Raw genomic sequence first — 23,830 nt, forward strand, 5'->3', positions numbered from 1 at the left:
GGGTTCAACCTCCAACTGTCCAGCGTCTTTCTGTAAGTCCACCTTCCCAGCATGCCTATGAGCTTGGAATCTGCCCATCCCACCCAACAGAATGAATGTCTGTGTTTCCCAACCCATTCGTTCTGCTCCTGAGACTAACAGATTCAGACAAGCTCATCTGTGTAGAGCAGTGGTTCTCAAGTGTCAGCCTGCATGGAATCTCCTGGAGGGCTTGTGAACACAGGTTGCTGGGCCAGCAGAGGTCTGATGTAATAGGTTGGACACTTATCTGAAAACTTGCATTTCTAACAAGTTACCAGGTGATGCTGATGATACTGGTATAGAGACTGCCCTTTGAGAACCACTGGAGTAAAACACATTTTACATGGTGACTTCCTAGGTGACGGCAAAACAGTATGTGTTTTCATCTGTATGAATGACTAATACATTAGGCCCTGCAACCAAAGCTCCTCAGGGTACAGGGTTGGGAACTTCGCACTGATTTATCTGATCTAAGCTGGGGTCCTCAGTTTGGGTGCTGTCACCGCTGTTCCCTTTGTCTCTTCCAGTTGCCAGTTCCCTGGTTGTGGGCACCCTGTTGAGCATCCTGAAAAATAAACTGGGGCATATTTTTACCAATGACGAGTAGGTAATCAGTTTTCTTCATTGTCTCCTGGAAAATCTTGGTGTGGTTCTCAGCTGGTGCTCAGAGACTTGTTCCATGCCTGGCTGGGTGCTGGGTCTACAGGAAACGGGAAGAGCACAATCTTTGCTCTCACTGGGAGGAGTCCAACATCTTGTGGGCCCTGGGTGGTCCACCTACCCTGTGCTTGTCCACCCAAGTCCTGTCCTCTACTGTTTGCTTGCCCATAGACGAGATGCTAATCTAAAGGCAGTAGCAAATTGTGCAGGGGGTGGGGGGTGTAGGCGGGGCTTCTGGGGTTTAATATGTGGCTCAGACATATAGAAAACTCAGGCCTGTAAGTGTCAGTTATGTTTGCACGAGGGAATGACCTCTATTGCAAAAATATGGGGGGTGGGGGGGGGCGGGGGAATAAAAACCAGTTACCTTCAAGTTGATTCCAACTCATGGCGACCCCACGTGTGTCAGAGTGGACCTGTGCTCCATAGGGTTTTCAATGGCTGATTTTTCAGAAGTAGATTGTCAGGCCTTTTTTCTGAGGCATCTCTGGGTGAACCTGAACTTCCAGCCTTTTGGTTAGCACCTAGCATTTGTACCACACAGGACTCCTGGGGGAGAATAGAAGGGACACAAATGTGTATCTAAAGATAGTCTTTTCTGAGTGCTCCAAGTGAGTGTTCTTTCCCACTTCTTCTGCAGAGAAGTCATTGCCCTTGTGAACCAGGTCTTGCCAATTTACATCATCTTTCAGCTCTTTGAAGCCATCTGTGTGAGTACCGTTCTGATCCAAACCTGGCCCCAAAGTGCGTGAGTCTGTGTGCACCTGCTGAACCCTCCCTGAGACCTCAGAGAGTTTTTGTGAGGATTAATGAGTTAAAACGTGTAAAGGGCTAACTACAGGGTAGACAAAATTATTTGCTGTTATTGGTTCTATTCAAAGCAATGGCTCCCTTCATCTTCTGGAATTCCAACAAGCCAAAAAAAAAAAAAAAAAATGAATCAAGATTAGCAAAAAACTGCAAAATTGTATGTGTAAGCTCACAAACTTTTTCCTTCTTAATCCCTCAAAAGCTGAAACCATGGGCGCTGACCCCTGCCCCATACTGGTCAGGAGCTCAATAGCAACCAGAAAAGAGGGACGTTTCTGAGAATGAATGAGTGAATGCCAAGGGATCTAAATTTTCTGCTCATTTGATCACTAAAATACAAGTACTGTGACTCATGGCACCCCCATGTGTGTCAGAGTAGAACTGTGCTCCGTAGGGTTTTCGATGGCTGATTTTTGGAAGTAGATCTCCAGGCCTGTTTTCCAAGGTGCCTCTGGGTGGACTCAAACCACCAACCTTTCAATTAGCAGTTAAGTGAGTTAACCGTTTGCACCACTGAGGGACTCCCAATAAAGTTGGTGTCGTTAGGTGCCTTTGTGTAGGTTCTGACTCATAGCAAACCTATGTAAAACAGAAAAAAACACTGCCCGGTCCTGTACCGTTCTCACAATCATTGCTACATTTGAGCCCATTGTTGTAGCCACTGTATCAATCCATCTCATTTAGGGTCTTCCTTTTTTTTTTTTTTTTGCTGACCCTCTGCTTTACCAAGCACTATGTCCGGACTGGTCCCTCCCGATAACATATTCAAAATACGTGAGACAAAGTCTCTCCATCCTGGCTTCTAAGGAGCATTCTGGCTGTACATTTTCCAAGACAGTTTTGTTCTTTCCTCTGGCAGTCCATGATATATTTAATATTCTTCAACACCATAATTCAAAAGCATCAATTCTTCTTCAGTCTTCTTTATTAACTGTCCAGTTCTCACATGCATATGAGGTGATTGAAAATATCATTGCTTGAGTCAGGCCCACCTTAGTCCTCAAAGTAACATCTTTACGCTTTAACGCTTTAAAAAGATTTTTTACAGCAGATTTACCCAATGCAATATGTCTTTTGATTTAATGCAAATTTAATTTATGCAAATTTTTTAAAAGTATGACATAAAAACACACAACACTAATGTCTAACTTTACAAGCAGAATTTGAAATCATAGGACTCCTACTTTAGTTACGTGAATTTTACAGAATACATCAAGAAAACCCAACCCAGTGCCATCGAGTCAGTTACGACTCATAGTGGCCCTATATGACAGAGTAGAACTGCCCCATGGAGTTTCCAAGGAGTGCCTGGCGAATTTGAGACCCTTTGGATAGCAGCTGTAGCACTTAACCACTAGGCCACGAGGGTTTCTGAATATATCAAGGGATGCCTTAAATCCAACAGCTCCATATGGGATTTGTGCCCTTAATTAGCAACTCAAAACTACTACACTCCAGCTCTTTGCAGGGGTGTGGGGGGCAGGATGTACAATAATTGTTATCAACTCATATAAAAATATCCCATTGAGATAAATTTTATTTATGAAGGATTTTTCCAAAGCACTCTAGGAACGCCATCCAGCTCTCTAAATATTCTATGATTTACCTTTGAATCAAGCTGGACATCCAGAAAGCAATGTGGGGCCACATGTTCTTAGCCTCAGCAGATCAGCTTTCTCTGGGCTGTGTTGGTATCATATTCATAACTTTTGTCAAGGAATATTAGAAGAAATTACTTTATAGAGCCCATTATTGCATTTGTCATAGGATATTGTTAAGGACACTATTTGTGTTTTGTTTTGTTTTTTTTTCTAGCTCTTCTAAGGTGAAGGTACAGTTGAGAAATTGCTTTTGTAAGTAAAGACTGAGAATAGCTTTGCATTTCTCAAAAAATTACATAGGCCTTCTCCTCCAGTAGGAGCAGTGGTGGTTCAGTGGTAGACTTCTCCCCTTCTATGCGGGAGGCCCAGGTTCAATTCCTGGCCAATGCACCTCGTGTGCAGCCATCACCTCTCTGTCAGTGGAGGTTTGTGTTTTGCTCTGATGCTGAACAGATTTCTACAGAGCTTCCAGACTAAGATGGCCTAGAAAGAAAGACCTGGAGATCTACTTCCGAGAATCACCCAATGAAAACCGAGTCCAAACCAATGTGGGGATGGTGCAAGACTCAGTAGTGTTTTGTTCCATTGTGCATGGGGTACCATGAGTTGGGGCCCAACTCAATGGCAGCGAACCACACCCGTTCCTCCAATGGGCAGCACTTCTCTGCTCACATGGGTTGCCAGGAAACTCAGAGGGAAGTTAACAGCAATTGTATGGAGACTTATGGCTTGCATATCTATATTCTGTTATTTTTCCTCACAGTTATTCTATTTGATTCTTAATTTGTTTCCTGTGAACCTTATTTTTATTTCATATTTTTACAGCTTTATTCAGGTATAATTTACATGTCATAAAATTACCTCATTTTAAGTGTACAATACAATTATTTTTAATAAATTCAGTCTTGTGCAACTATTGTCACAATCCAGTTTAAGAATATTTCTATCACCCCTCAAAATTCCCTGGAGCCTGTTTTGTAGTCAATCCCTGCTGCCACGCCCAGCCTCAGGCTGCCACCCCCAGCCTCAGGCAACCACAGATTTGCTTTCTGACTGTATGAATTTGCCTTTTCCTACCATTTTATATAAATGGAATCATACAACATGTAGTTTTTTGTGTCTAGCTTCTTTCACTTAGTATTATATTTATATATATACACATATATATATATAAATTTTATTGTGCTTTCGGTAAAAGTTTATAGCTCAAGTTAATTTCTCATTCAAAAATTTATACGCATATTATTTTGTGACATTGGTTGCAACCCCCACAATGGGACAGCACGCTCCCCCTTTCCATCCAGGTTCCCTCTGTCCATTTGTCTAGTTCCTGTCCCTTCTCATCTTACTTTTGGGCAGGAGTTGCCCATTAGGTCTCATATATTTGATTAAACTAAGCAGCATGTTCTTCATGTCTGTTAGTGTTTGTTTTACAGGCCTGTCGAATCTTTCTCTGAAAAGCAGGATTCGGGAGGGGTTTCAGTTCTGAGTTAGCACAGCGCCTGAGGGCCAGAGTCTCAGTCTCTGGTCAGACCAGAAAGCCTGGTCTTTTTTCCTGAATTTGCCTTCTGTTCTACATTTTTCCCCTGTTGTCTCTGGGATTCTCTGTTGTGACCTTGTCAGAGTGGTCGGTGGTGGTAGTCGAGCACCGGCTAGTTCTTCGGGGCTCAGGCTGGTGGAGTCTCTGCTTCACGTGGTCCTTTAGACCTTTGGGCTAATATTTTCTTTGTGTCTTTGGTTTTCTTCATTCTCCTTTGCTCCGTATGGGATGGGACCAAAGGACATATCTTAGATGGCTGCTCACAAGCTTTTAAGACCCTAGCTGCTACTCACCAAACTGGGATGTGGAACATTTTCTTTATGAAATGTGTTATGCCAGCTGACACAGATGTCCCCCAAGACTATGGTCCCCAGTCCCCAGCCCCAGCTACTCGGTCCCTCAAAGTGTTTGGATGTGTTTAGGAAACTTCTGTGGTTTTGCTTTGGTGCAGTTGTGCTGACTTCTCCTATATTTTGTGTTGTCTTTCTCTTCACCAAAGTTGACACTTGTCTACTATCTAGTTAGTGATTCCCCCCGGCCAAACATAACCAGAGAAGAATGTTTTTTTTTCTGTGTGAACCCTTTTCTCAGGTTCTTATAATAGTGGTCTCATATAATATTTGTCCTTTTGTGACTGACTTATTTCACCCAGCCTAATTCAGATTCATCCATGTTGTGAGATGTTTCAAGATTCAACATTGTTCTTTATCCTTGCATAGTCTTCCATTGTGTTTATGTACCATGGTTTGTTTATCCTTTCATCTGTTGATGGGCACTTAGGTTGTTTCTATCTTCCTGCTGTTGTGAACAGTACTGCAGTTAACACGGGTGTGCCTGTGTCTATTCGAGTGACAGCCCTAATTTCTCTAGGGTGTATTCCTAGGAGTGGAAATGCTGGATCGTATGGTATTTCTATTTCTAGCTTTCTAAGGAAGTGCCATATCATTTTCCAAAGCAGTTGTACCATTTTACATTCCCACCAGCAGCGCATTGTTGTTGTTGATTGGTGCCGTCAAGTTGGTTCCAACTCATAGTGACCCCATGTACAACAGAACAAAACATCCCCCAGTCCTGAGCCATCCTCACAGTCATTGTTATGCTTAAGCATATTGTTGCAGCTACTGTGTCAATCCATCTTGTTGAGGGTCTTCCTCTTTTTCACTCATCCTCTACGTCACTATGAGTCGGAATCGACTCAATGGCACTGGGTTCTACTTTACCAAGCATGATGTTCTTCTCCACGGACTAATCCCTCCTGTTAACAAGTCCAAAGTACACGAGACCTAGTCTTGCCATCCTTGCTTCTAAGGAGCATTCTGGTTGTACTTCTTCCAAGACGAATTTGTTCATTCTTTTGGTAGTCCATGGTATATTCAATATTCTTTGTCAACACCATAATTTAAAGGCACCAATTCTTTTTGTCTTCCTTATTCACTGTCCAGCTTTCGCATGCATAGTAGGTGATTGAAAACACCATGGCTTGGGTCAAGTGCACCTTAGTCTTCAAGCTGACATTTTTGCTTTTTAACATTTTAAAGAGGTCTTTTGCAGCAGATTTGCCCAATACAATGTGTCATTTGATTTCTTGACTGCTGCTTCCATGGGTGTTGATTCCATATCCAAGTAAAATGAAATTCTTGACATCTTCAATATTTTCTCCATTTATCATTATGTTGTCTATTGGTCCAGTTGTGAGAATTTTTGTTTTCTTTATATTGAGATGTAATCCATAATGAAGGCTATAGTCTTTGTTCTTCATCAGTAAGGCTTCAAGGCCTCTTTCAGCAAGCAAGGTTGTGTCATCTGCATAATGCAGGTTGTCATTGAGTCTTTCTCCAGTTCTGATACCCCATTCTTCTTCACATAGTCCAGCTTCTTGGATTATTTGCTCAGCATATGGATGGAAAGGATACAACTCTGACACACACCATTCCTGATTTTAAACCACAGTATCCCCTTGTTCTGTTTGAAAGACTGCCTCTTGGTCTATGTACAGGTTCCTCATGAGCACAATTAAGTGTTCTGGAATTCCCATTCTTTGAAATATACCCATAATTTGTTATGACCCACACAGTCAAAGGCCTTTGCATAGTCGGTGAAACAGAAAGATGTAAACATCTTTCTGTTATTCTCTGCTTTTGGCCAAAATGCATCTGATCTCAGCAATGATATCCCTCATTCCACGTCCTTTTCTGAATCCAGCTTGACTTTCTGGCAGTCCCTGTTGATGTACTGCTGCAACTGCTTTTGAATGATCTTCAGCACAATTTTACTTGTGTGTGATATTAATGATATTGTTCTATAATTTCCACACTCTGTTGGATCACCTTTCTTTGCAAAGGTGATTTGGGCACAAATATGGATCTCTTCCAGTCAGTTGTCCAGGTAGCTTTCTTCCAAATTTGTTGACATGGATGAGTAAGCACTTGAACTTCTTTCTTCAGCAGTATCGGTTCTTGATCATATGCTACCTCCTGAAATGGTTGAAAGTCAATCAGGTTTTTTCAGTACAGTGACTCTGTGTAGTCTTTCCATTTTCTTTTGATGCTTCCTGGGTCTTTCAATATTTTGCCGATAGATTCTTGCAACATTGCAACTTGAAGCTTGAATTTTTTCTTCAGTTCTTTCAGCTTGAGAAATGCCAAGCGTGTTATTCCCTTTTGGTTTTCTAACTCCAGGTTTTTGCACATGTCATTATAATACTTCACTTTGTCTTCTCAAGCTTCCCTTTGAAATCTTCTGTTCAGTTCTTTTACTTCATTATTTCTTCCTTTCACTTTAGCTTTATTCTATGTTCAAGAGCCAGTTGCAGAGTCTCTTCTGACATCCATTTTGGTCTTTTCTTTCTTTCGTGTCTTTTTAATGATCTCTTGCTTTCTTCATAGGAAACCCTGGTGGCGTAGTGGTTAAGTGCTACGGCTGCTAACCAAAATGTTGGCAGTTCGAATCTGCCAGACACTCCTTGGAAACTCTATGGGGCAGTTCTACTCTGTCCTATAGGGTCGCTATGAGTCAGAAGCAGCTTTGGTTTTTGGTTTGCTTTCTTCATGTATGATGTCCTTCTACAACTCATCTGGTGTTTGGTCATTAGTGTTCAACCTGTCATATCTATTCTTGAGATGGTCTCTAAATTCAAGTGAGAATGTCGTACTTTGGCTCTTGTGGACTCTTTTCATTTTCTTCAGTTTCAACTTGAAGTTACATATGAGCAATTGATGATCTGTTCCACAACTGACCCCTGGCCTTGTTCTGACTGATAATATTGAGCTTTTCCATTGCCTCTTTCCACAAATGTAGTTGATTGATTCCTATATATTCCACCTGGCAAGGTCCACATGTATAACCACTGTTTATGTTGCTGAAAAATGTATTTGCGATGAAGAAGTCAGTCTTGCAAAATTCCATCATGTGATCCGTGGCGTCATTACTATCACCAAGGCCATATTTTCCAACTACTGATCCATCTTCTTTGTTTCCAGCTTTTGCATTCCAATCACCAGTACTTATCAATGCATCTTGATTGCATGTCTGATCAATTTCAGACTGCAAAAATTGGTTAAAAATCTTAAATTTTCTCATCTTTGGGTTTAGTATTGGGTGCAGAGGTTTGAATAATAGTCATATTAACTGGTCGTCCTTGTAGACGTATGGATATTACCCTATCACTGACAGCATTGTACTTCAGGATAGATCTGGAAATGTTCTTTTTGCCAGTGAATGCAATGCCATTCCTCTTCAATTTGTCACTCCTGGCATAACAAACCATATGATTATATGATTCAAAATGGCCAATACCAGTGCATTTCACCTCAGTAACACCTAGGATAATGATGTTTATGCATTCCATTTTATTTTCAATGACTTTCAATTTTCCTAGATTCATACTTCGTACATTCTATGTTCCAATTATTAATGGATGTCTGTAGCTGTTTCTTCTCATTTTGAGTCATGCCACATCAGCAAATGGAGGTCCCAAAAGCTTGACTCCATCCACGTTATTAAGGTCAGCTCTACTTTGAGGAGGCAGCTCTTCCCCAGTTGTATTCTGAGTGCCTTCCAACCTGAGGGGCTCATCTTCTGGCACTATATCAGACAATGTTCTGCCGCTATTCATAAGATTTTCATTGGTCAATTTTTTCAGAAGTAGACTGCCAGGCCCTTCTTCCTAGTCTGTCTTAGTTTGGAAGCTCTGTTGTAATCTGTCCGACCTGGGTGACCCTGCTGGTATTTGAAATACTGTTGGCATAGCTTCCAGCATCACAGCAACATGCAAGCCACCACAGTAAGACAAACTGATAGATGCCCGGTGGAATATTCTCTTAGAATTCTCTTAATTTTTTCATGGTCAGCAGTGATGTCCCAGTCAGACTCTTTCCCAGTTTTGGTCATTTGTGTCTTCACTCTTATTATCTTGATCAGTTTAACTAAGAGTTAGAACCCTTTTCCAAGAATTTACTGTTGGCTCCACTGATTTTCTCTGTTGGTTCTCTTTTCTATTTCAAAGATTTCCATTCTAATCTTTATTATTTCTGTCCTGCTTGATGTAAATATAGATTGTTCTTCTTTTCTAGTTTCTTAATGTGGAAGCTTAGGTTATTGATTTGACATCTTTCTTTTTTCCTGATATAGGCAATTTAAATTATACATTTCCCTCTGCGTATGGTTTTAGCTGCATCTCATAATTTTTGGTATGTTTTTCTTTCATTCTACTAAAATATTTTAAGTTTCTTCTTGTGATTTATTCTTTGATCCATGGATTATTTAAAAGTGTGTTGTTTAATTTTTAAATATTTGAAGTTTTCCCAGATTTTTTTCTGTTGTGCATTTCTTATTTAATTTGTTGTGATCAGAAAACGTATTTTGTATGAATTCAATCTTTTTAAAATTTATTGAGACTTATTATGGCCTAGCATAGATCTATCCTGAAGAATGTTACATGTATGCTTGAAAAGAAAATGTACTCTGGAGAAATCTGGTGGGGTGTTCTATAAATGCCAATTATGTCAAGTTGATCGATAGCATTATTCATATCTCCTATATCCTTGCTGCAGTTTCTGTCTACTTGTTTTATCAATGATTGGGAATGAGATATTCAAATCTCCAACTATGATTTTTAATCATCTGTTTCTTTTCAGTCCTATCAATTTTTGCTTCAGGTATTTTTGGGCTCTGCTATTAAATGTGTATACGTTTATAATTTTTATATTTTCCTGATGTATTGACCCTTGCGTCAAATGAAATGTCTCTATTTGTCTCTAACACTATTTTTCATCTTAAAGTTTATGTTGTCTAATATTAACATAGCCACTTCAGCTCTTTTACTGTGTGCATGGTATATCTTTTTTTCTATCCTTCTACTTTCAACCTATCTGTGTCTTTGAATCTAAGGTACTTTTATTTTAAGGAGCATATAGTTGGGTCTCGCTTTTTTATGCAGTCTGATAATAGTATAACTTATACTTATATAAGTACGTGGTGGGGGAAGGGTGCAGCTAGCAAACAAAAGTAGAAAGTGTGTGTTATTTGCTAAAAAATACAGTATGATATATAAACCCATGTATACAGTGTTATAATTATTGCTTACTACAAAGGTATGTATTTTAAAAAGATCAAGAAAGAAAATGAGAAGAAAACTGTATAAATTCTTTTATATTTACCGACATATCTCTTCCTGTGGATTCAAGTTACTAACTAGTGTTACTTTTAGCCTGAAAGATTCCCTTTAGTATTTCCTGTAAAGCTGTTCTGTTAGCAACAAATTCTCTCATTTTTTATCTGAGAATGCACTTTTAAAAAAAAAATTATTCTTTTTTGTCTTATTGTAGTAAAATACATATAACAAAAAATTTGCCATATTAATCGTTTTTAAGTGTACAACTTGGGACATTAATTACATTCAAAATGTTGTGCAACCGTTATAATTATCTATTTCCAAAAGATTTTCCCCAACACAAACAGTACCTCTTAAGCAATAGCTACCCATTACCCCTACCCCCAGCCCTGGTAACCACTAATGAACTTTTTTCTCTATGCATTTGACTATTCTAGCTATTTCATATAAATGGAATCATACAATATTTGTCTTTTTGTTTCTGACTTATTTCACTCAGCATAATGTTTTCTAAGTTCATCCATGTCATAGCATGTGTAAGAACTTCATTTGTCTTTATTGCTGAATAATATTCCATTGTATGTGTATACCACATTTTGTGTATCCATTCATCTATTGATGGACACTTGCATTGTTTCTGCCTTTTGGCTCTTGTGAATAGTGCTGTGATGAACATTGGTGTACAACTATATGTTTGAGTCCCTGCTTCCATGTCTTTGAAGGTACACCTAGGAGTGGAATTGGTGGGTCATATGGTAATTCTGTGTTTAACTTCAAGAGAAACTGCCAAACTCTTGTCCACAGTGGTTGTACCATTTTGCCTTCTCATCAACAATGCACAAGGGTTCCAATTTCTCTGCACCCTTGCCAACACTCATTATTTTCCACTTTATTGATATTAGCCATATTAGTGGGTGTGAAGTGGTATCTCATTGTGATTTTGATTTTCATTTCCTTAAGTTGTTGAGCATCTTTCCACGTGCTCACTGGTCATTTGAATATCTTCTTTGGAGAAATGTCTATTCAAGTCTTTGGCCAATTTTATAATTCAGTTATTTTTGTTGTTGAGTTGAAGGCGCTCTCTATATATTCTGGATATTAAACCTTATCAGATACATGATTATCAAATATTTTCTCCCATTTTGTAGGCTGTCTCTTCACTTTCTTAATAATGTCTTTTGTTGCACCAAAGCTTTATCATTATTATTTAAAAGACTACTTATCCATTTTGTCTTTTGTTGCTTATGCTCTTGGTGTCATATCTAAGAATTCATTGTTTTAAAAGGGGAGTGTTGAAGCTTTACCCCTATGTGTTTTCTAAGCATTTTATAGTTTTAGTTCTTATGTTTAGGTCATTGATCCATTCTGAGTTAATTTTCATATATAGTGTGAGGTATGGGTCTAACTTCATTCTTTTGTATGTCGAAATTCAGTTTTTCAAGCACCCTTTGTTGAAGAAACCATTCTTTCCCCATTGAATGGACTTGGAACCCTTGTTGAAAATCAGTTGGTCATAGATTTATTTCTGGATTCTCAGTTCTATTCCACTGTGTGTATATCTATCCTTATACCAGAACCACATATTTTGATTGCCATAGGTTTATAGTATGTTTTGAAATCTGAAGTGTGAGTCCACCTACTTTGTTCTTCTTTTTCAAGGTTGTTTTGGCTACTTGGGGCCTCTTGAAATTTCATATGAATTTGAGGATTGGCTTTTCCATGTCTGAAAAAAGGCTGTTGTAATTTTGATTGGGATTATGTTGAATCTGTAGATTTCTTTCTGTAGTATTTAAATCTTAACCATATTAAGCCTTCCAGTCCATTAACACAGGATGTCTTTCCATTTATTTAGGTCTTATTTAATTTCAGCAATGTTTTATATTTTTCATTGTACAAGTCTTTCACCTCCTGGTTAAATTTATTCCTAGTTATTTTATTCTTTTAGATGCTATTATAAATGAAATTGTCTTAATTTCCTTTTCAGATTGTACATTAGTACGTATAGAAACACAACTGATTTTTGTGTGTTGACTCTTTTTACTCTGCAACTTTGCTGAATTCATTTATTAGTTTTAGTAGCTTTTTCTTGAGGACTCCTTGAGATTTTCTATATATAAGAAATGTCATCTGTGAATAGATAACTTTTAATTCTTCCTTTACTATTTGGATGCCTTTTATTTGTTTTTTCTTGCCTAATTGCTCTGGCTAGAAGTTTCAGTACAATATTGAATTGCAGTAGTAAAAATGATCATCCTTGTATTATTCCTGAAGCAAAGCATTCAGTCTTTCCCCGTTTAGCATGATGCTAGCTCTGAGTTTTTCATATGTGGCCTTTACTATGTTGAAGCAGTTTCCTTCTATTCCTAGTTTATTAAGAGTTTTTATCATGAGGGGTGGAGCCAACATGGTGCTATAGACAGAAGCACCACACCATCCCTCCACAGCAAAGACCTGAAAAACTAAGAAAAAAGGAGATAAACATCAATCTTGGAACCCTAAGCATCAAATGGAGAGATAAAGAGCTCAGTCAAGCACCAAATGAAATAAGAAACTGACAGAAAATTGAGAGTGAGGAGAGATGTGTGTGGGGGTCCCCTATCACCTAACGCAGCAGATTCACCATCTTGGACTCCTATCGGAGACCAGAAGACAGGGGTACAGGATAGGAGCTTCACATAGGTCCCAGCAGGAGACAGAAAAACCAGGAACTAGTGATATATGCTTTCCCACCCCCCATCCTTCTCACCCCTACTCCGCCTCCACTGCTTCCTAGCTGACTTTGGTTACTAGGCTGGCTGGGAAGTGCAGGGTCTGTATGGCTTGGATTCGCCCCATCCACATCAGAGACTGGCAGACAGGGGGTATGAGAAAGCAGCTTTATGGAGCTCCCAGCAGGAGATAGAGCAGCCAGTAACCAGCAATATACACTTTTCTACCCCCCACCCTTCTTCCCTCTACTCAGCCTCTGCTGCTTCTCGCTGGCCACAGTCTCTTGGCCGGGAAGCATAGGCTCTAGACACATGCCGCTATGATTCACTGCACCCACACTGTCCGGCCCCATAACTGCCATCTTTTTGTTGCTGGTGTTGCTTTTTTTGGATTCTTTTGGTTTCTTCCCTGCCTCTCACCACCTCCCCCTCCTCTGTCTCAAACACCTCACTCTGTGTGCCAGCTTAGCTTCTTCTTGAAAGGCTGTGAAGCATCGCTCAGCTGGGAAACTGCTTCCCTGGTCTGTGCCACCATGCTGGTGTGATCCCTGGAGTCTTTGTTGTTGTTGTTGTTGTTTTCTTCTGTTTTGTCTTGTTTGTTTGTTTTCTTTTTCTTTACATGGCCAGGCTTTCCTGCCCAGCTTGGGAGCCACTTCCCTGTTCTTCACAGCTTCACATATTCATGGAAAATACAGACAAAAAAATGGAAGAATTCAGGAAAATAATACAGGAACAAAATGCCAAAATAAATTCACAACTAGAAATCATACAAAAACAACAATTAGAAATCCAAAAAGATAAACAAGATTTCAGAAATGGACGATGTCACACAAGGGCTGAGGAGCAGATCTGAAACAATAGAATTCAAACAATGGAAGACAAGATCAGCAAAATTAAAGACAAATACTTGGATACAACTCTGGGGAAAAGTCAGAAAAAAGGAATAAAGAAAAATGAAGAAACTCTGAGAATTATGTGGGATATGATCAGAACCAAAAATTTGCAAGTGACAGAGTTCCAGAACAGGGGAGAGAAAACAGAAAACACAAAGAGGATCATTGAAGAATTGCTGACAGAAAACTTCCCTAATATCATGAATGATGAAAAGCCGACCATCCAAGAAGCTAAATGAACCACATACAGGATAGACCCCCAAAAGAAAATCACCAAGGCATACCATAACCACACTTGCTAAAACTGAAAGACAAAGAAAGAATCCTGAGAGCAGCTCAAGAAAAACAAAAGTCACATACACAGGGGAAAAAATAAGACTAAGCTCTGATTATTCGGCAGACACCATGCAGGCAAGAAGACAATGGGATGACATACACAAAATGTTGAAAGAAAAAAATTGCCAACCAAGAATAATACATCCTGCAAAACTCTCATTCAAATATGATGGTGAAATTAGGACACTTCCAGATAAACAGAGATTAAGGGAATATGTAAAAACCAAACTAAATTTACAAGAATTATTAAAGGGAGTCCTTTGGTTTGAGATTAAACAACATCAGACCACAGCCTGAATCTAGGACACAAGATCATACCAGCCAGATACCAACCTAGGAAATGAACTCTCGAGGACTATCCAAAACCAGAAGAATTACAACAGGGAAGCAGAGAGGTTAATCTGTAAATGACAACAACATCAGAACAATAAAAGTGGGAACAAATGGTGCAGATATAGACTTTCTAATGAAGAGGAAGGCAAGGCAATACGAAGCATTAATAGACTGTTTCAAATGTAGGAAGATAAGGGTAAATATCAAGGTAAGCACAAAAGAAGTTAACAAGCCTACTCATCAAAATAAAGAAGAAAAATAAAGTCTCAGTAAAAACAAAATCTACAAAAACAAAAGAAATGAAAAAAGAATTCAGCACAGGAGAGTAAGAGGTACAAAGAAAACATCAGCACTACAAAAAAAAGAGCAGTACAAAATGACAGCAATAAACTCACACTTATCAATAATCACACTGAGAAAAAAAATTTTTTTATTTTATCAATAATCACACTGAACGTAAATGGCTTAAATGCACCCATAAAGAGTTAAACAGTGACAAAATGGATTAAAAAAACGATCCATCAATATGCTGTCTACAAGAGAGACACCTTAGAAACAAAGACATAAATATATTGAAAATGGAAAGATGAAAAAAAATATATCAAGAAAACTGCAACCAAAAAAGTGCAGGAGTGACAACACTAATCTCAGATAAAATAGACTTTAAAACAAAATTCACTATAAAAGACAAAGAAGGGCACTATATAATGATTAAAGGGATAATCCATCATGAAGACATAACCATAATAAACATCTATGAACCCAATAATACCCAGAGTCAATTCAGACTCATAGCAACCCCATAGGACAGAGTAGAACTGCCCCATAGAGTTTCCAAGGAGTGTCTGGTGGATTCGAACTGCCAACCCATTGGTTAGCAGCCGTAGCACTTAACCACTAGGCCACCGGGGTTTCCGAACCCAATGATAGGGCTCCAAAATACATAAAACAAACTTAACAGCACTGAAAAGAGAAATTGACAGTTCCACAGTAATAGTAGGAGACTTCAACACACCACTCTTGGTAAAGGACAGAACATCTAGAAAGAAACTCAGCAAAGATATAGAAGAGCTAAAGGGCATGCTTAGCCAATGTGACCTCATAGACACTTCACCCAACAGCTGCAAAGTGCACATTCTTTTCCAACCCACATGGAACATTCTCCAGAATAGAGCACATTTTAGGTCACAGAGCAACCCTCAACAAAATTCAAAACATCAAAGTAATACAAAGTGTCTTCTCTGACCACAATGCCATCAAGGTAGAAATTAACAGGAAGAGCAAGGAAAAAAAAAAATCGATTACATGGAAACTGAATAATACCCTGCTTAAAAACCATGACTAATAGAAGCAATCAGAGATGGAACCAAAAAATTCCTAGACTCAAGTGAGACTGAGAACACATCAACCAAAACCTTTGGGCACAGCAAAGGCAGTCCTCAGAGGTCAATTTATAGTAATAGATGCACACATCAAAAAAGAAGAGAGGGACAAAATCAAAACATTAGCTGCATAACTTGAACAAGTAGAAAGCAGCAAAAAAAAAAAAAAAAATCCCACAGCCACAAGAAGAAAGGAAATAATAAAGATCAGAGCAGAAATAAATGAAATAGAGAATAGAAAAACAATAGAAAGAATCAACAAAACCAAAAGTTGGTGTTTTGAAAGGATCAACAACATTGACAAACCACTGGCCAAGCTGGCAAAAGAAAAACAAGAGAGGACACAAACAACTCAAATAAAAAAGAAATGGGGGACATTGCAACAGACCTAACTGAAATAAAAAGGGTCGTAACAGAGTATTATGAAAAACTATACTCCAACAAATTTGAAAACCTGGAGGAAATGGACAAATTTCTAGAAATACACTACCTACCCAAATTAACACAAAATGATGTTGAAAATCTGAACAGACCCATAACAAGAAAAGAGATTGAAAAGGTAATTTAAAAAACTCCCAACAAAAAAAAAATCCCTGGCCCAGATGGCTTCACTGGAGAATTCTACCAAACATTCAGAGAAGAGACTATACCAGTACTACTCAAACTATTTCAGAACATAGGAAAGGAAGGAATATTTCTAAATTCATTCCATGAAGACAGCATAACACTGATACCAAAACCAGGCAAAGACACCACTAAAAAAGAAAATTACAGACCAATATCTCTCATTAATATAGATGCAAAAATTCTCAACAAAATTCTAGCCAATAGAATTCAGCATCATATCAAAAATATAATACACCATGACCAAGTAGAATTCATACCAGGTATGCAAAGGTGGTTCAACATTAGAAAATCAGTCAACAGAATCCACCACATAAAAAAAAAAACGAAAGAAAAGAATCACACAATCATCTCAATGAATGCAGAAAAGGCATTTGACAAAGTCCAACACCCACTCCTGATAGAAACAATAAAATAGGAGTAGAAGGGAAATTTCTCAACATAATAAAGGGCATCTATGCAAAACCAACAGCCAACACCATTCTTAACAGAGAGGCTGAAAACATTTCCCTTGAGAACAGGAACAAGATAAGGATGCCCTTTATCACCACTCCTATTTAACATTGTGCTGGAAGCCAAAAGCTATAAAGTTCATATAAGAAAAAATAGGATTAACACTAGAGGCCCTAATAAATGGCATTAACAGGATGCAAACAATAACCAACAACACACAAACTCCAGAAGATAAGCTAGATAACCAGGATCTTCTAAAAATTAAATACTAATGCTCATCAAAAGACTTCACCAAAAGAGTATTACACAAAGATAAAGAGGAATGATGAATCTGTGAAGCATCTCGTAACATGGATGAACTTGGGAGGGCATTATGCTGAGTGAAATAAGTCAATCACAAAAGGACAAAAATTGTACGAGAGGACTACTGTAAAAACTCGTGAAAAGGTTACACACAAAAAGGAACAATTTTTGATGGTTATGAGGGAGGGGAAGGGTAGGGCTGGAAAAACACTAAATAGACAATAGATAAGTGGTAACTTTGGTGAAGGGTAAGACAGTACACGATACTGGGGAAGCCAGCACAACTTGTACAAGGCAAGGTCATGGGAGCTCCATAGACACACCCAAACTCCCTGAGGGACCGAATTGCTGGACTGAGGGCTGTGGGGACCATGGTCTCGGGGAACATCTAGCTCAATTTGCATAACATAGTTTATAAAGAAAATGTTCTACATTCTACTTTGGCGAGTAGCATCTGGGGTCTTAAAAGCCTGTGCGTGGCCATCTAAGATACTCCACTGGTCTCACCTGTTTGGGAACAAGGAAGAATGAAGAAAACTAAACGTACAAGGGAAAGATTAGTCCAAAGGAATAATGGACTATCATATCTACCACAGCCTCTACCAGACCGAGTCCAGTAAAACTAGATGGTGCCTGCTACCACCACCGACTGCTCTGACAGGGATCACAATACAGGGTACCATACAGAGTTGGAGAAAAATGTAGAACAAAATTCTAACTCCCCCAAAAAAGACCAGTCTTACTGGCCCGACAGAGACTGGAGAAACGCTTAGACTATGGCCCCCAGAAACCCTTTTAGCTCAAGAATGAAGTCCCTCCCAAAGTTCCCCCTCTAGGCAAAGATTAAATAGGCCCATAAAACAAAACGAGACTAAAGGGGCACACCAGCCCAGGGGCAAGGACTAGAAGGCAGGAGGGGACAGGAAAGCTGATAATAGGGAACCCAAGGTTGAGAAGGGAGAGTGTTGACATGTCATGGGGTTGTTAACCAATGTCATAAAATAATATGTGTACTAACCATTTAATAAGAAACTAGTTTGTTCTGTAAACCTTCATCTAAAGTACACAGAAAAAAAGCTTACCATGAAAGGATTTGGGATTTTGTCAAATGCAATTTTTGCTTGAATTGAGATAATCATGTGGTTTTTTTTTTCCTTTGCTCTATTAATGTGGTATATTACATTGATTAATTTTCTTATATTGAACCAGCCTTGCAATCCTGGGATAAAATCACAATTGGTCATGTTGTATAACCCTTTTAATATGATGTTGGATTTGATTTGCTAGTATTTGATTGAGGAGTTTTGCACCTATATTCATAATGGATATTGGTCTGTAGTTTTCTTGTGGTGTCTGTATCCTGGCTTTGGGATCAGTGTAATGCTGGCATCAGAGAATGCATTAGGAAGTGTTCCTTCCACTTCTATTTTTTCAAGAGCACAAGAAGGGATGTGCTAATTCTCCTTTAAATGTTTGGTAGAATTCACCAGTGAAGCCACCTGGCCCTGGGCTTTTATTTGGTGAAAGGCTTTTGATTACTAAGTCAACCTCCTCACTTGTTAAAAGTCTGTTGAGATTTTCAATTTCTTCTTGAGTCAGTTTTAGTAATATGTATGTTTTTAGGATTTTGTCTATTTCATCTAGATTATTTAATTTGTTGGTATGCAACCGTTCATTAAAGAAAAAAAAAAAACCAAACCCATTGCCATTGAGTCAGTCGATTCTGACTCATAGTGGCCCTAGAGTACAGAGTAGAACTGCCCCACAGCGTTTCCAAGGAGCGGCTGGTGGATGCGAACTGCCAACCCTTTGGTTAGCAGCCATAGCTCTTAACTGCTGCGCCACCAGGGCTCCATAGTATTCTCTTATAATTTTTTCTTCCCTTTATGATTGGTAGTAACATTCCCACATTAATTACTAAATTTAGTTATTTGCATCTTCTTTTTTGCTTTGTTGGTCTAGGTAAAGTTTTGTCAATCTTACTGTTCTTTCCAAAGAAACAATTTTTGGTTTTGCTGATTCTGTTTTCTATTCTTTCATTTATCTCTGCTCTAATCTTTATTATTTCTTTCCTTCTGATGGCTCGTTTCTTTCTAATTCCTCAAAGTGTGAAGTTAGCTTATTGATTTGAGACCTTTCTTCTTTTTTAATGTTGGCGTTTACAGCTCTAAATTTCCCTCTGAGCTCTGCCTTTACTGCATCCTCAAGTTTTGGCATATTGTGCTTTCATTTTCATTCACTTCAAATTATTTTCTGATTTCCCTTGTAATTTCTTTTACTCATTAGTTGTTTTACAGTGTGTTGTTTCATTTCCACATATTAGTGAAACTTCTAGTTTTCTGTTATTGATTTGTAGTTTCATTCCCTTGTGGCCAGAAGAGATACTTTGTACAATTTCAACCTTTTAAAATTTATTGAGACTTATTTTATGAGCTATAATATGGTCTATCCTGGAGAATGGTCCATGCGCACTAAACTATGTGTATTCTTCTGATGTTGGGTGGAGTGTTCTATACATGTCTTTTAGGTCTTATTGGTTTATAGTGTTGTTCAAGTTCTCTATTTTGATCTTGATCTTATGTTTAGGTGTTCTATCCATTATTGGAAGTGGGATATTGAAGTCTCCAGCTACAATTGTGGAACTATTTCTCCCTTCTATTCTGAAAATATTTGTTTCATATGTTTTGGGGCTCTCTTGTTAGGTGCATATATGTTTATAATTGTTATATCTTCTTGATGAATTGACCCCTTTATCATTATATAATGCCCTTCTTGGCCCTCTCATATCTCTTCTGCCCATGTGCATAAGCTCCACTGTCCAGGGGTGTGGAGGAGGTTTGGACCTGCTCCTACAGTCCCTGGGGTATGTGGAGAATTTTCAAGCCCCCTCTGGCTATCTTATTTCATGGGATTCCTTGCTAAATCCCTGTCTAATCTGCCCGTCCATTGCTTGTCCTATATAGGACTATAAAAATATATATATATATACATAGCTTCAGGCTAATGGGGCCATTGGCCTTCCTGTGCACTTGCCACTGAAATTTTTACTTTAGTTTATGATGCTGTGAATAAGGACTTCTCAACCTTAGCATCACTGACATTTTGAGCCAGACAAATCTTTGTTGTGGGGGGGACTATTTTGCTTTGCAGTATCCCTACTAGATGCCAGTTATCTACTTCCCTCCAGTTGAGACAACCAGAAACGTCTCCATACACTGACAAATGTCCCATGAGGGCAAAATCACCCCCTAGTTGAGAACCACTGGTCCAGAGCACATCAATCATAATTTGGGAGAAGTCTTTTTTTTAACCAAAAAAGATCTTCTATTCTATGATATATAATAACCAGAAATGTGCACACCTTAGTTCAAATTTCAAGAGGTACATATCGCCTAACCCCAATGAATACTTCTTCACTCAAATGTGTAAAAATCAAATGATTAAATACTTCTCATCCCTCATATTAACAAAATAATCAAATACCTACCGGTCAATAATGCTGACTGAGCATGAGCTGTGCCTGTAGTTCTGCAGTTCATTAGATCTGAGAGCAAGTTGGGAGGATGAGACTAATAAAAGCCAAGTTTCTATTTTTTCCAGAGCAACTCTGATCTGTGAACATAACCACTGTGATGGAGTAGGCAAGGGCTGCCTATATCATATGGAATGAGAGAACACCTTTGCATGACACTTGCGGTGGGCAGAATAATGGCCCCTAAAGATGCCCATGTGCTAATTCTTGGAACCTGTGAATATGTTATTTCACATGGCAAAAGGGACTTTACAAATGTGATTAAGTTAAGGATATTGAGATGGGGATATTATTCTGGATTGTTCAAGTGGGTCCAATGTAATCACAAGGTTCCTTATAAACGAAAGAGGCAGTAGATTCAGAGTGAGAGAATGTGACTACAGGAGCAGAGGTTGGAGATACGATTGCTGTCTGGGGGCTATGAGCCAAGGAATGCAGGTAGTCTCTAGAAGCTAGAAAAGGCAAGGAAATGGATTTTCTCCTAGGGCCTACAGAAGGATCACAGCCCTTGGTTTTAGGCCAGCGAGACCCGTTTTTGACTTGTGACCTCTAGAACTGTAAAATAATAAATTTGTGTTGTTTTAAGAAATAAAGTGTGTGGTAATTTGCTACAACAGCAATAGGAAACTTAATAAATCATATCTTTGCTGTATCATTAGTCCAGCCTCCCAGAGTCCTGGACTAGTGGTTGGTCACCAATTCTATCTTTACTTTCTAGCAAGGTAGTAATGGTGCGGAGGTGAAGACTGGGGGCTCTGGAGTTTTTTAAAACATAGCTACTTTTGTGTAACACTGAGCAAGTGTAACTCTGTGACTCAGTTTCCTCATGGAAGAAAGGGGGATAAGATTACTTATCTGTATTAGTTTCCTAGGACTGCCAAAACAAAAAAGCTTGGTGGCTTATAAGAACAAAAATGTATTGACTCACAGTTCTGGAAGCCAGCGGTCCAAATTCAGGATGTCTAAAGGCCCATCTTCTCTCCAAAGGTTCTAGGGGAAGATCTTTTCTCATCTCTCCTGGCTTCTGGTAGCCTTAGGTGTTCCTTGGCTTGCAGTTCCAGCAAGACTCTATCACATATGGCCATCTTCCCTCTGTTTCTCTTCTCCTCTTTCATATCACTGAGATTGGATTAGGACCCACCCTCCTCTGGTATGACCTCATGTTAACCACTAACATCTTCAAAGATCCTATTTCCAAACAAGGTCACATTGACAGGCACTGGGAGTTAGGAATTCAACATATCTTTTGGGGAAGCCCTGGTGGTGTAGTGGTTAAGAGCTTGCTTGCTGTCATGGTTTGAACTATGTCCCCCCAAAAATGTGTTTATCAACTTGGTTAGGCCATGATTCCCAGTATTCTGTGGCTGTCCTCCATTTTGTGATTGCAATTTTATGTTAAAGAGGATTAGGGTGGGGTTGTAACACCCTTACCAGGTTACATCCCTGATCCAATATAAAGGGAGTTTCCCTAGGGTGTGGCCTGTACCACCTTTTCTCTCTCAAGAGATAAAAAGGAAAGGGAAGCAAGCAGAGAGGGGGGACCTCATACCAAGAAAGTAGTGCAGGGAGCAGAACGTATCCTTTGGACCTGAGGTTCCTGCACTGAGATGCTCCAGCTCAAGGGAAGACTGATGCATCACAAGGACCTTCCTCCAGAGCCGACAGAGACAGAACGCATTCCCCTGGACTTGTAGTCTACTAGACTGTGAGGGAATAAATTTCTCTTTGTTAAAGCCATCCACTTGTGGTATTTCTGTTGTAGCTGCACTAGATGACCAAGACACCTGCTAACCAAAAGGCTGGCAGTTTGAATTCACCAGTTGCTCCTCGGAACCCCTGTGGGGCATTCTACTCCGTCCTATAGGGTCTTTATGAGTTGGAATCGACTCAATGGCAACGGGTTTGGATTTTGGTGAAACAGTTCAATCTATAACACCATCCTAGTGTTGTGAGAATTAAATAAGGCAATGCAATTACTTAGAAAAGTACCTGTCGCTTATGTTACAGCTACCAATCTCATCGTTACTAATCTCTAGCCCCTTTCTGCCTCTCTTTCCAGTGTGTCTATGGTGGAATACTAAGAGGCACCGGGAAGCAGGCCTTTGGAGCCATTGTGAATTTGATCATGTATTATGTCATCGCCCTCCCACTGGGAGCCGTTCTGACCTTTGTGGTTAGAATGAGGATAATGGGTATGTGGTGTAAGGAAAAGCTGGGAGAAGGTCTGGGGTGTTCATTTCACCCTCTACCTATTGTCATTTGTCTCCTACAGGCCTCTGGCTGGGCATGTTTGCCTGTGCCCTCCTGGCAGCTGCTGCCTTTGTTGCCTACACTGCCCAGATTAACTGGAAGTTAGCTGCAGAGGAGGTAAGTAAATCAATATAGCACTTGGCGCAGAAGACACACTCTGCACCTGGCCCAAAACAGGAGAAATGCCCAGAGCATGCCAAGACTTGGCAGCAGTGATCTGTGGTATAGGTTGCGGTGGGAGTGGTGGAGTCGGGGAAGGGCCACCTGAGCCTCAACACCTCATTCTAATTGGGCTCCAGATAGTTCCAGGTTAAGAACATACTCTGCAATTACAAAGAGAAATGCAAGACCAAAAGTCTTCCTTAGACAGGGAGGCTACTGAAAACCAAACAAAAGCAAAGAGCTCAGTCAAACTAGGCTGATTCCAGAGGAGCCCCCAAAGTGTGTCTTGACTTTGGAAGATGTCCTAAAATCACCCTGTCCACAATCCTCTCAGCGAAGTTTTAAACGGCAAGCCAGCATTTGTTTCTCCTACACAGTAATGAGTCGGAATCGACTCGAGGGCAGTGGGTGGGGTCTGGGACACAGTAAAGAGTGGAAGGTAGGTATTCTCTCAAAGATCAGGGTAGGATTTTGCTGTGTGTGTGGATAAAGTCATCTTTGCATCTTAAGACACTGTTAAGATTTAAAGCAACGACAGTAAAGACACACAATAAAAACTACTGTTGAAACAAAAATCCTATTAAGCCAATATCAGAAATTGATAGAAGTTT

At 39.4% G+C, this 23,830-nt stretch overlaps 1 protein-coding gene across 1 annotated transcript in view; it reads left to right on the top strand.

The window, feature by feature from the left end:
- SLC47A2 (solute carrier family 47 member 2) overlaps positions 1-23,830 on the top strand; it is a 38,123-nt gene that overhangs the window by 12,084 nt on the left and 2,209 nt on the right. Inside the window, exons 12-15 of the mRNA XM_064279356.1 lie at positions 549-624; positions 1,322-1,391; positions 22,867-22,999; positions 23,080-23,174. Coding sequence (XP_064135426.1) covers positions 549-624; positions 1,322-1,391; positions 22,867-22,999; positions 23,080-23,174 — 374 coding nt within the window. The remainder of the gene's footprint in view (positions 1-548; positions 625-1,321; positions 1,392-22,866; positions 23,000-23,079; positions 23,175-23,830) is intronic.

The sequence above is a fragment of the Loxodonta africana genome, chromosome 2 (assembly GCF_030014295.1).
Source record: "Loxodonta africana isolate mLoxAfr1 chromosome 2, mLoxAfr1.hap2, whole genome shotgun sequence".
Lineage (NCBI taxonomy): Eukaryota > Metazoa > Chordata > Mammalia > Proboscidea > Elephantidae > Loxodonta > Loxodonta africana.